General features: G+C 42.1%; 1 protein-coding gene across 6 annotated transcripts in view; it reads right to left on the bottom strand.

The window, feature by feature from the left end:
* Positions 1 to 15,142, bottom strand: part of PRKAG2 (protein kinase AMP-activated non-catalytic subunit gamma 2) — a 384,594-nt gene that overhangs the window by 205,572 nt on the left and 163,880 nt on the right. Inside the window, exon 1 of one of the 6 annotated variants that reach the window (XM_037891131.2) lies at positions 574 to 1,128. The exons of the other annotated variants lie outside the window; for them this stretch is intronic. Within the exon in view, the coding sequence (XP_037747059.1) occupies positions 574 to 667 (94 nt within the window). The 5' untranslated portion in view covers positions 668 to 1,128. Of the gene's footprint in view, positions 1 to 573; positions 1,129 to 15,142 lie in introns of those variants that run through there. 6 annotated transcript variants of the gene reach the window in all.

Here is a 15,142-nt window from a genome sequence, read left to right as displayed (position 1 = left end):
TTGTTCCACGATTAACCTGTTTTAAGTGACCTAGCGGAGTTCTGGTCTTTAACTAAAGGTGAAATATAATTGGACTGGAAACTGCGGGAGGACACTTGAAAGATGTGGTTTAAAACAGCAGTTGCCTATGGGAGTTAGCACTTAGTTTGAAGACTCTTGTATTTCCCTTTTTAACTACCAATTATATTATTTAAATATTTACTAACCTAGCACTTCATTTAATTCTCTTTCTTTAAAGTAAGAGAATCCTAGTTTGAAATTTACAGTCATCAGGCCTGCCAGGATATATTTCACACAGTTTAATCTGAATACTGTAAAGCAACTTTGAAAAAAAAATAATTTGGAAGATTAGTTCTTTATAGGTTTTTAGACGTATACTAAAGGAATTCACTTAGCGTTTCCCATCAGGTACCAAATACTGTATAAATGACCCCATTAATATCTACCCACAACAATTACTCTATTGAATCAACAGGATTAGGGACCTGAAGGTTGCTCTTTGTTTTATACAGCCACAATGCCTGATCCCAAAAAATAATCCTCGTATTGAGGGGTAACACAGAAGTTCCCTACCTAAAAGGCCATGAGGTTCAGATTTGCGCCTCTCAGAGCTTCTGCCCTGGTCCTTTCGTTTCTTGCTTCCTCTAAGACTGCCAAAACGCTTCATGAGCTGCGGCAGGCACCAAAGCAATAGCAGCCGTCAATCATACCCGATATCGAAGAAGAAGAAAGAGCAGATCTGATCAAAAGGTGGAGTGGGGCAGGAAAATAAGTCAGTTAAAATGGAAACAGGGGGCAAAAATAAGATATTCCAAAAAGTCAGCTGAAACAATGTGTGGTTGTGAAAAGCTTCAGCTTCTGAATTTCTGAAAGAGACTTCAGATCACATCTTAATGACAATAAGATCCAGAGAGAGTAGCTGAACTTTGCCCAAAGCAGTTCCGATCTTAATTCTTACTGTACAGCAACTATTCTGAAAATATCTGTGGACATCAGGAGAATTTCAAAAGCCTGTAGTGCGGCAGTTCTTATCCTTAAGCAGTCAGAAAGCTTCAGAGGCTGAAACAGAATTTCACCAGTGGATCAGCTTATGCAGAAGAGGTCAATAACTAGCTGATAAGCTCCCCCCTGTAAAAAATACTAAATATGCAAAGGAGGCACAAGCCCTCTTGAAGGGAATTGTCATGTGCAGTTCTGCATGATGTCTCTTTAAAAAGACTGTAAAAGGAAACCACCCCGGTACAGACAATTCTTGGCACCAATTGGCCAGAGCACATTCACAGTATGACATGACATCACACAACTATTTTGATTCATGTGTCCTAAGTCTTTGCAGGGACAGAATCATACGGCTGCCTATTGATGAGCTAAGAAACGACAGGCTCCTTGAGGACGAACAGCTAATGAATTAATAGGGAATGAGGCCTTGCCAGTTCCTTAAAAGGAAGGTGGTCATCTTTTGGAAACTAGATTCAGAGCTGCATGGTAGACATTTCTGTAGCAACTTGCACTCTCTCCAAATATCCTTGCACTGTACATAAGGAAATGGTTCTGATAGATTGCCCACATTCAGCCAGTGCACTGCTCTCTGCAAAGCAAAGGGAGCTTATGACAACTGTTTCTAACACAGATTACTTTAAATTGAAACCTATCTTGCAGAACTTTTAAAACAAAAATTATAAAACAATGCAAAGCAGAAATCTCAAACCTGTAAGGGCTCTTATCCAGAGTAATTACCATACACATTTATTAGATTAGGCTCTGCAATTACAGATTTAGATGATTATTTTAGGAATGGGCTGAACATTTTGGCTAGGTCCTCAGTTGGTGTAAATCCAGGATCTGGTCCAATGTTTCTATCCACTTTGAATGCCAATACCCATTGTCTTCAGGATTACAGTGAATGCTTGGTTAAAAAACAAAATCCGTGATGTTCAAAGGTACTGAATACCCGCAGCTCCCATAGACTTCACTGGAATTTGTAGTGCTTAGCACTTTCGAAAATCAAATCCTACATGAATAATGAGAAGTAGCCAAACCTCATTCTCCTCCATAGGGAAGAGGAGAGGAGAAATGGCCATTGGTACTGCCAGGGAGTCTCTCCTGACAAGTCACTGGTGGGGGGGGGGGGGGCGCGAGAATTGCTATTGTCACAGCAAGGTCACAATCCATTTAAGTGCTGACTGACTCTCAGTATCCATCTGACTCTCAGCATCCACAGAAACAGAGAGCGCTCCACACATCTCCATCCCAAGAAAGCAATGGGGACCTAACAATCCTTCTACTGAGTCCCACCAAACTCCTCTTCGCTCTGTGGCTTCTGACATCGCAGTGCATGCCATGTTTCAGAAACCTCAGAGTCAATTCTTACACTCTCCGAAATTTTAGAAGCGTGGTGCACACTGGAGGTGCCCCAGAGTGCACAAGATCCACGCGAGGCTTCTTGGTCCTGGTGATGCAAAAGAATTGGTGTCCCCTCCATCCCCCCCATTGTAAAGGGGAACTTGGAAAAAGAGAACACATGGCAGGCACCCTTGGTTCTCTCTCCCACAGTTTTTTAAAAAACCAAGGAAATTATTAATTAATTATTAAAGCTTCATTAACTTCAAACTAAGGCTGCCACTATAAACAAATACTGAATTCAAAGTTGTTCACAACCCTACCCCTCTCTACTTGTCCTCCCATCTCTTATGTCGAAACACCTTCCCCCACCCCTTCTGCTCTGCCAGTTATGCCAACCTTGTCAGTCCCCCGCACAATGATCTCAGTATTTTCCAGCAATGTTGCTCCTTCTGCACGGAATACCCTCCCTGAATTATGCTGTATGGCCACTGCCCTCTCCTCCAAATCTTTCCCTGAGGCCCACCTTTCATAGAATTGTAGGACTGGAAGGGACCTCAAGACGTCTTCTAGTCCAGTCCCCTGCACTCAAGGCAGGACTATGTATTATCGAGAGACAATCCCTGACAGGTGTTTGCCTAACCTGCTCTTACAAATCTCTAATGACGGAGATTCCACAACTACCCTAGGCAATTTATTCCAGTGCTTATCCACCCTGACATTTAGGAAGTTTTTCCTAATGTCAAACCTAAACCGCCCTTGCTGCAATTTAAGCCCATTGCTTCTTGTCCTATCCTCAAAAGGTTAAGGAGACAATTTTGCTCCCTCCTCCTTGTTAACAACCTTTTCTGTGCTTGAAAACTGTTATCATGTCCCTCCTCAGTCTTCTCTTCTCCACACTAAACAAACCCAATTTTTTCAATCTTCTCTCACAGGTCATGTATTCTAGATCTTTAATAATAATAATTAATATAATAAAAATGATTATTGTTATTATTATTGCTTTCTTCAGTTTGTCCATATCTTTCCTGAAATGTGACACCCAGAACTGGACACAATATTCCAGCTGAGGCCTAATCAACGCAGAATACAGCAGAAAAATTACTTCTTGTGTCTTGCTTACAACACTCCTGCTAATGCATCCCAGAATGATGTTTGCTTTTTTTGCAACAGCGTTACATTGTTACTCATATTTAGCTTATGATTCACCATGATGCCCAGATCCCCTTCCAAGGTACTCCTTCCTAGGCAGTCATTTCCCATTATGTATGATTGTTCCTTCCTAAGTGGAGTACTTTGCATTTGTCCTTATTGAATGTCCCATCCTTACACTGTAAGACCTTTAAACAATGTTCAAGTGATACACATTTGTGTTTTAAAAAGACAAGTCAATCGGAGATGCATGTGAGTTTCTGGGGACAGAATTTGGCCCAGTAACTTTACAAGGAATAGAGGGCAAGAGAGGAAGAGAGAGAAAGCTAAGAAAACAGCCAGTAATAAGCAGCTGAAATTCCCTTGCCCCAGGTGCAAAATAAATGAGCCTCACTACAAAACCACTGTTAACTACATCTCCACTCTGCTCTCCCCACAGAAGCATTTTCTCTTTTGTCTGCACTACTGTGAGAATGACTTAATGTCATCAGAAACAAAAAAAAATTTAAATCCCTTTTTAATGAGATAGAAATTGGTATCCCTTCAGTGCAGAAACAATATTCTCATACCCCTGTTTGGCAGGAGCCAAGATTAAATACACACTGATGACCTTTTCAAGCAGGCCACTGCACCAAGGGGGCTCATTTCCCCTGGTTAAGAATGGCAGCCAGGAGCTAATGGTTTTACATACGGCTACTAGAAAATGAGACAATGCCATTTAACAACAGACTTTCACAGTAATTTGTTAGAAAATAATAAGTGTTAGGAGTGCCATCATTTTGGCTCCTGCAGCTGATGTTCTAACAACTGATACTGCACCTGTACATCTGATTTCACATCTGTGTTAACCAGTTCTGTGGAAACATCTGAAAAAAAATAATTAAAAGCCAGGCTTATCGGAGCTATATTAGGACAGCCACAGTTCTGGAGGCTTGAAATTGAAATCTCTTCTAAGCAGAGGTGTAAATACTTTGTCAAGTAGTTTTTAGGTCCCCAAATGTAAGCTATACCATGTTCTGTCTCCAGGGATATCTATCAAATTTTTAAAAAACCTAATGCAGTTGATCCTGAGCGTTGAGGAGCACCCAGAACTCCAGCTGATTTCAAAGTTAGTTGAGGTTGCTGATGTGCAGGCTCAGGTCAACAATAAAAAGATTTTTTCAAGAATTAAATTAATGACAAAGCTGCGGGTTTTTTGGTGGGAAGGGCAGGAGTGTGTGTGAAATTCTTCCCCATAATGTTGGACGCCTGACCCCAAGAGCACTGTGAAAACAAATTAGATCCACGCAGGGAGACAGACTGTGAATCAGTTTCACTTCATATAATTAATTTCACTCTGTTAGTTCCTCCCTCCTGCCCTCTTCTCAAGACCCCTCATGTCTCCATCCTCTGGTCCCTTCCCTGTTCTGCCTCTATACCTTACCCTGATTTGACTTCCTCTACTCTCATGGTTTTAATGACCATCACTAAGCTGACAACTCTTCAATTTGCCTCTGCACCCCCATCTCTCGGCCTAGGCTCACTCTCAGATCTGCAGCTGTCTCTCTGACACCTCTTCCTGGATGACCTGCTGTCAATTCAAGCACTGCATGGCTAAAATAGAACTCCTCATCTTCCCCCACCACTGCCCAAATTCTCCCTGCCCCCACCCTCTTCTATATCCCACCAACCTCCTTGTGTCTCAGACGCACAACGAGCACCTCTCCATCCTTCACCCCTCAAGCCCCTTTAGGTTGCTGCTCAATCTGTCATTTCTTCCTCTAGCTCTCCCATATCAACCATTTCTCTCCTTCACTGCTGTCAACCTTCTCATCCAGGCCTTGGTACTCTCCTGCTTAGACTACTGCAACTCTTGTTCTCTGGCACACCTGACTCCCACTTTGCTCCCCATTCCAGTCTATCCAAAATGATGCCACTAAGTAAACTCTCTCTCTCTCCTGCCAATCTGACCTTGTCAGCCCCACACTCTCAGAGTCTCTTCCCTGCCCTTTGTATCTCAACTGGCATCAAATTCAAACTCCTTCCCACCTTCAAGGCTTTGCACAGCTCTACCTTGTCTTCCTCTCTCCTCTTGTCACATGTCATTCATGGGATCTCCCACTTCTGTTTCCCTTTATACACCCTTTGTGTCCCTTGCCCATAAACAGGGCCATACATATAATACAATTATGCAGACATGAAAAGTAATGTATTTATCCATTTTTCCCAAATATGCTGCATATTTGTAATCCAGGTGCCTAGCTTATTTATTTTATTGAGTCTCCAGCCCTTATGGTTGCAAAGAAAAACTTAATAATGAGAACTGAATGTAACCAACGCAGGGATGTCTGACTGAAGAAGAGCTCTGTGTAAGCTCGAAAGCTTATCTCTCTCACCAACAGAAGTTGGTCCAGTAAAATGATATTAACTCACCGACTTTGAGTCTCTACAGAGAGAGCAGAAAACAACAGCTCTGATATCCACAAACTTCCCTAGTCATCTCAGTGCAGGGTTAACTCTGGACCCTGAGGCCTTGTCTGCACTATACGTAGCTGAACTGATGTACTTAGATCTACTTACCGCGGGGTCCACACTATACTATGTTGAAGGGAGACACTCTCCTGTCGATTCCCCTTGCGCTTCTCATTCAGGTGGAGTACAGGAGTCGATGGGAGCGCGATCTGCAGTTGATTTAGCGGGTCTTCACTAGACCCGCTAGATTGATCGCCACGCATCGATCCCCTGGTAAGTGTAGACAAGCCCTGATGTAAATATTTTAAACACCAACGTTGTTAACTGTTTCAAAGCTGATCTTTTTACCAAAAACATAAAGCTGATGCACTTTTCCCTTTTGGTTAGATGTAATAAGAAAGCTACTGACTCAGTTACATGCTCTCAAGGTTTGCTGGGGTGACATTTTTTCCCATTATCTACTTTTGCCTGCGTGCTGGCCCCTCTAAGGGAGGTCTGAAGCACAATGATGGGGCAGTGGCACGCTTCTGCTGTGGGTAAGCAGAGGACTTCAGTCTGCAGTGCCAGGCACTAGCTTCACAAAAATTGGTTTTGAAAAGTATGAAAACTAAAATTAAGATGTAATATATTTTTTAAATACCCAAAAATGTGTTCTAACCTCCCCAGCTCAATCTGTAAATTATTGCTACATTATATCCTGACACCTCTGGGATGTTTCTTAAACCCACCCTTCCCAGGGCTATAAGATGGAGCAGCAGGAATATCAATAACTTTCAGGGGACTAGTGAGTGCTGGTGTAATAGTGATTTCTATTAACACAAATACTGCATTCCTGCTTTACCCATTGGGGACAATGAGTAAGGACTGCAGGATTTGCGCCCATAACAAATCATCGTTTTTTAGCATCTGATTAGTAAACTATGCGGCATATTTCTGCAGCAATCACACATGCTTTTTTAGCCACAAAAAGAATGTTATTAATGTCTAAGCAGCGCTATAATTACATACTGTTCAATCAGGCTGCATTTGATCTGATTATCACATCAAGTCTATTTTGACAAACACAAAATCAAAAAGGTAGTTAGGCGTTTTTAGCTAATGAGGAACATTTCCACAAGAAGGTTTCACGCAAATTAGCAGAGAAAGAAAAGTTCATATAGAGAAACTTTTTCTTTCTCTCTTCCCTTTCTTCTCGTTGCTTCCCTCACCTTGACTTGGAACAGCTAGACTTATCTGATCACTGCACAATTCCATAAATCAGACTCACTGGGCACTGCAGAGCAGAACAAAGCATTCCCCTCAGTTCAAATGGCTGGAAAAGGCTTTCAGACAACACTGAACAGAGAAAAAAAAATGAAATTTACAGAGGCTCATAGCTGAAAGGTGTGATCCATGCCCATATCCTCGCAATTCCTGGTGTGACAATGGGCACACCAAAGTAGAGGAATACCTTCTCCAACTGATACTACCAGAGTACTATAGGAATAACCTAACTGAAATGAAATTGGACAGGACACTGGGAATGATCTTCTATCCCTGTAGTAAGTGCCATGGAAACTTTAATCTTCAAAAAAAAGTCAATAACTTGGTTTTACTGTAACACAAAGATGAAATCACCTAGCACACATTGTCCTTAACAGAGGACTATGGTACTGGTTCTATATTGATTTGGAGAGAAGATGAACACATACTGAATTACCAACACCACTATATTACAAACAATGCTACTCTAATACCCAGCTATTTCCCATTATGAGGAGAGGCTGAGGGAACTGGGATTATTTAGTCTGCAGAAGAGAAGAATGAGGGGGGATTTGATAGCTGCTTTCAAATACCTGAAAGGGGGTTCCAAAGAGGATGGATCTAGACTGTTCTCAGTGGTACCAGATTACAGAACAAGGAGTAATGGTCTCAAGTTGCAGTGGGGGAGGTTTAGCTTGGATATTAGGAAAAACTTTCAATAGGAGGGTGGTGAAGCACTGGAATGAGTTACCTAGGGAGGTGGTGGAATCTCCTTCCTTAGAGGTTTTAAAGGTCACAAAATCTAGTCATAAAAAACAGAAGTTAAAAGTAATTTCAGATTATACACTTACCTCCCTACTAATTACTGTGATTTTATAATCACTTGCCCTGTTTTAAAATGATTTTTTCTCCCCTATTTCTATGTGAAAGATCCACATAAACAGGAGAAACTGTCTATACCGGAGAAGCAGAGAAACTGACTACACAAAGGGCTATGAAATGCACATAGGAAGCAACCTGGAAAAAATACATTTCTCAGCATTACTATTCTCTAATCTTTTGAGTGAAAATAATCTTGTGTCCACTGGAACAGTAAATAAAAAAAATCAGAAAAGTGTGATTTTTAAGTTCACAATATCTCATTAATATTTCATCATGGACCAGCACTATGGCACTGGGGTATATAAATACACACACACATGATAGTATGCCACAATGGACAGCAACAGTTGCCCCCCTCCTATTAGCCGTTCATGCCCACCAGAAAGAAAAAACTCCAGTGATAGCCCAGTGAAGAAATTGCTTGATTGAAGAGAAGCACTGAATCGTGCCCTGAAGATGATATAAATCTTTAGATGCAGAGCGGATAAAACTTAATGATTTAATTTTTAAATCAGGTTTTCTTGATTGAAATCTGATTTTTTATTTAAATTAAATATTTTTCTTTTTAAAAATAAACCTATTTAAAATTAAATCTGACATCATGACTAAGGCTACGTTTTAGTCATGGGTATTTTTAGTAAAAGTCATGGATAGGTCATGGGCAGTAAACAAAAATTCACGCCCTATGACCTGTCCATTACTTTTACTATATAGCCCTAACTAAAACTTGGGCAGGGGTGGCAGGTGCTCTAGGGGGGACGGTCCAGGAGTGCCACGCATGCTGGGGAGATGGCCTGGGCCCCTGCTGGTACTGGTCGGGGAGTGGGGGGCAGCAGCGCTCAGCCCGGGACCCCTGCTGGTGCTAGGGCGTGGGTAGGCGGGCAGCGGCATACAGCCCGAGACCCTGGCTGGTGCTGGGGGTGGGCAGGGTTGGTGGGGCTGGCAGGGGATCCCTACCCAGCTCTGGTGTCCCTGCAGCTCCTAGGCAGCGAAGGGGCCAAGGGGCTCCGTGCGCTGCTCCTGCCACAAGCGCCGGGTGCGGGCAGCGCATGGAGCCCCCTAGCCCCTCCACCTAAAAACTGCAGGGCCATGCCAGTGACTTCTGTGACAGACTCACAGCCTTAAGCGTGACAACCTATTTTTAAGGCCTAAACTTACTACAATCTTTAAAAATCATTTAAATTAAACAAAAAAGTAATATTCAAGTAGTAATTGTTGCTGCTGAGGTTTTAAAGAAAGTCAAACTACTGAACTAGTGGAATTTACTGGCTAAGAACCTGGAACCAGAGTTAAAGTGCTCAACCAGCTTTTGACAGCAATAGCCTCTTCTGTAGATGCAGAAATAATATTTTCTGCATTTCAGTTTATTCAACTAGTTCAGTGATTAGCTCATTCAAAAGTGAGAAAGCAACTGGGAGTTGAAAAAGCAGGAAAACTTGTTTTTCTCTTCCAATCTGTCATGAGGTGCACTCACCTCTTGTGAGCACCTCCTGTCACCTCGTTGCAATCCTGTACTCTTATTCTCTGCTCCTGGTGCCTCCTGTTCGCTTAGCTCTCATCAGGTGGGTCTTCAGTGACTCAGCCCTCCAGCTACATCACAGAGTCTAAAATGGACAAACCCCTTTCAGGGTAACAAAAATCCAACAAAGACCATCACTGTGCCTTTGTTCAAATCTGCAGCCCTATCTCTGGGCTCAGTCCTTGTTCCCTTCTGGGCTATTTTTAAGTCTGTTCCTGCACTGTTATGGAGCACTGGCCCCAGGCCTTTCTCCTTGGAGACTCTCTGTCCTCGGTGGTTCTCTGGTGTTCCATTTCTCCAGCCAGGTCACTACTTAAATTCAGTCCCCTTCCAGGGGTTCGTGACCAAGAGTTCACCAAACAGTCTGTCTGCCCTTATCAAGGTCTTCAGCCCTGTCCCTGAGCCCTTTAAATCCCAGTCCTTTGCTTGGGCTTCTAAACAAGCCTTATCCCCTTCTCAGGACATAGGCTACTTCCCCAGTGGCTGGTGGGGGAACTCAGGCCCACCCTCTACTCTGGATCCCAACCCAGCGACCCTATAAACAGCAGTCATGTGCTACTTCCATTAATAGTTGCTACTGCATTTGCTGGGCTGCTTCCCACATAGCCCTTACCTCAGGGCTGATGTTCTCAACTCCTCTTCTTCCTCACTGAGTGACAATGCCACCAGAACCCATCTTCTGGTTCTCCATGGAGCTCCAGTGACCACCCTTCCTTGCTACTCTGGTCCCAGTCCAGAACTGACTTGCTCAGGACTGCAGCTCTTTTAAACTGAATCCACTGTGCTCTGATTGGCTGCTTCACTGCAGCTTTTCTAGGCAGGCCTGGAGGACCTCCACCTCCTTTCCTGGGGTGTGATGTGGTAGGACCTTGAGGCTTCCACCAGTGGGCTTCAAAGGGCCTGGTACACCCAGTCACACAATCTATGAATAAAAACTAAGTGTGAGGATGAGATCTATTAGTTCTAAAATACTGAAGAACATGGTAACCGGAAAACAATCAGTTCAATTCACTACCTACAGATAAGACTTCCCTTGTTTAATAAATCTAAACGCAAAACATGTTTTGATAAACTTACTTATTTTCCTTACGTATCCAGCACATTTAAGGTGGTTTTACTTAACTCCTTTAAATGATGTTTTTGTGCATTTTAATTGAATTCCAATTTCCATCCAAATGGAGCTTGACACAAAACACAAGTACAAAACTGATCATTATCTAGTAAATAAAAATGTGTCATTCACCATTTTCTAACATAATATAAAAATGTAAAAATGAAGAATCTGTATCAATGTATGCTAACCTATATAATTACTTAAATAAATGTATGTAGATATAGTGTATCCTCCTGGTTATTAGAAAAAAAAGTACCAAATGATACTGACCAATGAAAATCAATCTTTCTCTAGGAAAATAACTAAAAAGTACAAACTTAAAACAAGTTCAAAATCCATTATTTAAATCAAGATTTCCTGCTTGATTTAAATCATGATTACAAATGGTGATTTATGTCAATCCAGCCTGTTGAGAAGCCTCTCACTTACTTTACTGTAACTGCACTGATTTCAGTGGAGTTACTTCCAATTTTCAAATAGAAGTGAGAGGAAGTGGTCTCTGTTAGACTGCAAAAAGGGGCAGTTTCAGAGTAGGGAACCATCCACAGACAGTGCCCTAGCTTCCAGTCCTCAGAAGTTAAAATCTAAGGACTGTCAGCAAGCATGTTTCATCTCATCTCAGTTGCTGTGATGATATATGATACTGTCTCTTACATAACCAAAGACTACACAAGGCTTAGCAGATAAAAACAACACAATGGATTGCACCACAGTGCGATATACACAACACAACACAGTAATGCCAAAGAGACTCTGGAAGGCAATGAAGTGTCATCTAATCAGTACCTTCCAATGATTCACTGTCATTTCAAGTGGTATTGGTCTTGGGAATGGTACTATAATGGATTGGCAGCAATTCACTGACCACAGAAATAGACTGGTGATCAAATCCAACCTACTGGTAATCACCCCTGTGTTTGAAATCATCTCTATCTTGGTGCATATTTTCACCCCATCATGAAATGAAATAGAACCCCATTTGCTATTTAATACACCATAAAAGTGCTAGAAGGAGAACTAAACAAAAAACATGACCTACTCTTGATCACTTCTCTGATCTAAAAGAAAAGGAGGACTTGTGGCACCTCAGAGACTAACACATTTATTTGAGCATAAGCTTTCGTGAGCTACAGCTCACTTCATCAGATGCATTCAGTGGAAAATACAGTGGGGAGATTTATATACACAGAGAACATGAAACAATGGGTGTTACCATACACACTGTGACAAGAGTGATCAGGTAAGGTGAACTATTACCAGCAGGAGAGCTGGGGGGGAAAAAACCTTTTGTAGTGATAATCAAGGTGGGCCACTTCCAGCAGTTGACAAGAACGTCTGAGGAACAGTGGGGGGTGGAGGGGGGAAATAAACATGGGGAAATAGTTTTACTTTGTGTAATGACCCATCCACTCCCAGTCTTTATTCAAGCCTAAATTAATTGTATCCAGTTTGCAAATTAATTCCAATTCAGCAGTCTCTCGTTGGAGTCTGTTTTTGAAGTTTTTTTGTTGAAGAATTGCCACTTTTAGGTCTGTAATCGAGTGACCAAAGAGATTGAAGTGTTCTCCCATTGTTTCATGTTCTCTGTGTATATAAATCTCCCCACTGTATTTTCCACTGCATGCATCCGATGAAGTGAGCTGTAGCTCACAAAAGCTTATGCTCAGATAAACTTGTTAGTCTCTAAGGTGCCACAAATACTCCTTTTCTTTTTGCGGATACAGACCAACACGGCTGCTACTCTGAAACTTCTCTGATCTAATGATTCTGGAACAATTCTGCTAACAGCAAGGAAATAAAGTTGAGGAGCTTGCATAAGTTTATATCAAGAATAATTAAAAAACAAAACTTACTAGCAAACTCTGCCTATAAAGACAAGTTTCAGAGTAACAGCCGTGTTAGTCTGTATTCGCAAAAAGAAAAGGAGTACTTGTGGCACCTTAGAGACTAACCAATTTATTTGAGCATAAGCTTTCGTGAGCTACAGCTCACTTCATCAGATGCATACTGTGGAAAGTGTAGAAGATCTTTTTATACAAAGCATGCTTTGTGTGTATAAAAAGATCTTCTACACTTTCCACAGTATGCATCCGATGAAGTGAGCTCTAGCTCACGAAAGCTTATGCTCAAATAAATTGGTTAGTCTCTAAGGTGCCACAAGTACTCCTTTTTTTTCTGCCTATAAAGTCTGTACTCTAAGGAGCAAATGCTCACAAAAATCGGACACAGCGTACGCATTATTCTGAATAATTCTATGCATAATGTGTCTGCCTCACATATAATTGTTCCAAAGAGCTTACTAGAATTAGTTAGCCAAGTACTATGACCCTGCCTGAAAGGAGCCTGAACAGATGGATGTATGGAGGAGGAAGCATTCATTATTTTATACATCAGGCCTGAAAAACTTTTATAAAAATCTTCCCAGCTTTTCTCTCCATCTTACTGAGATTTGTGGGCACAGAGGAGACAAAGTAATTTTCTTAGCAACAGAAAAGTTAAAATGTGCTCCTACTAGAATTTTTAAAGAAGGCTAACGCACTGTGAAAAAAGACAGAGCCTGAAGCTCACTGATTAATGGTACATATAAAGATCAACCTTCCAGCACAATGAAAAGAGGAAACAGCGACAAAGACTGGGGCAGCAGGCAGTTAGAGGGGACAGCAAATCTTTAAGTGAGTTAAGATGCAATATCTCTTATGTGATATAATCATCCAAGCTCCTGTCTTTGCTATTTCTCTATAATATTGCCATTAGTACTCCAGTAATAGGTAGGGAACTCTACAAAGGGACATCGCATCCAATTTGCAAACTGCCAGCCTACCCTCAGTGAGCTATGCTCCATACATAATGAAGATTTGAGGGTGTGAATCAAAGAGAAATGTGGGATGACAGTCTGTAGTTTAAGGCAAAGAAGAAACTGCATGCTGTGGAAAATTCCACTGCTGTTCATTCATTATACTGAGCGCCTGAAAACACTCTGGATTGTGAAGTGTAGAGGAACCATATTTATGGCCATTGTCATTACCTGGTGTATTTCACTGCATGGCCAGTTCACATGGTGTCATAGTCATACACACGCACCAGGTTGTCACCCTTTCACCAACCATGTATTTGTTATTTCCTTACACAGTAACACAGTATTGCTGGCTTACAGCAAGAGGGGTCTCCCCTGTAACCTTCACTCCCAGGCTCACCCTCTATGCTTCCCTTCTGAGCACACTTGCTCTCTGTTCCTTCCACTTATATCCTCCCAATTACATCATTAGCCTGGTGACTACCACCCAGGCGCTCATAATCCCCCAACAGAAAGCATTTAATTGCTCATAACTGAGCCTGCAGCCTTCTTCATGCTGCAGCAAACATCAGTGACCAGGGTGCTACTAACAGTACCCTGTCAGAACCCTGAGAAAAACCTCACATTAAAAAAACACTGGCTTTGTCGGTCACTGAAGACATGAAATAGGGGAGAATGTTCAATTATTCTTTCTAAACGGATTATGAAAGTGCTGGGAATGGATAATTTAGATTTTCCACTCACTGTCGCTGCAGATCATATTCCTGGGGAAAGTCAAGTAGGGGTCAGTCCAAGCCGTTCTGGCAGAATGTAAAGAGAGCAGATTGGCAGGAGAAAAGACTCTGAAACCTGCCCATGCCAGTGAAAGTCTGTGGCTAATGTTAAAGGCAGAGAATACCCACCCTGCCTACCTACCGTCCCCTGCTCTGCGTTTGAAAAGCATGGTTGGATGCTAGAGACAACAAAGCGGGATTTCACAGAAACAATTTCTCTCCCTCTCTGAGCATTACTTGTTCAGAATTTTCTACTTATTAAAATATCATGGTTAGAGTTCTCAGAGCCTGAACCTCTTCCAAGGAATAGGTTCAGCATCAGTTATGCCAGGGCAGGCTCCCCAACATTCCCCCACCATTGTGCTTCAGCTCTGACCTGAGGAACCAGGCCTTGGGCTGAAAGAACAGGTCAGTCTCCATGGCCCATCCAGGCCTCAATTCAACAATGCACTTAAGCACGTGCTTAACTTTAAGCACATGAGTAGTCCCTTGAGTAATCCCATTTACTTCAAATGGACCACTCATCTGGTTAAAGTTAAGCACAGACTTAAGTGAACCAGGGCCTCAGTCCTTGCAGCCTCTACTGAAGCTGGCAACTACTATGCCATTATGGGTGTTTCTACATGGCAAGTGAAGGTAGCATAGAAAAGCATTCAATCTTTAGTCTAGCTAGCCTGGGTAACAACAGTAGGGTAGACATGGTCGCATGGGCTTCAGTACAGGCTAGCTCACCAGGTACAAGCCTGCCCGGGAGTCGGGGAAACAACAAGGGTTAATGGCCTGTGCAACCATGTCTACACTACTACTGTTATCCATGCTAAATAGATTAAAGATTAAATGCTTACCTGTGCTACAATCACACCTCCACTTGAGCG

The sequence above is a fragment of the Chelonia mydas genome, chromosome 2 (genome assembly GCF_015237465.2).
Source record: "Chelonia mydas isolate rCheMyd1 chromosome 2, rCheMyd1.pri.v2, whole genome shotgun sequence".
Taxonomy (NCBI): Eukaryota; Metazoa; Chordata; order Testudines; family Cheloniidae; genus Chelonia; species Chelonia mydas.
This window is presented reverse-complemented; position numbering and strand designations above follow the sequence as displayed.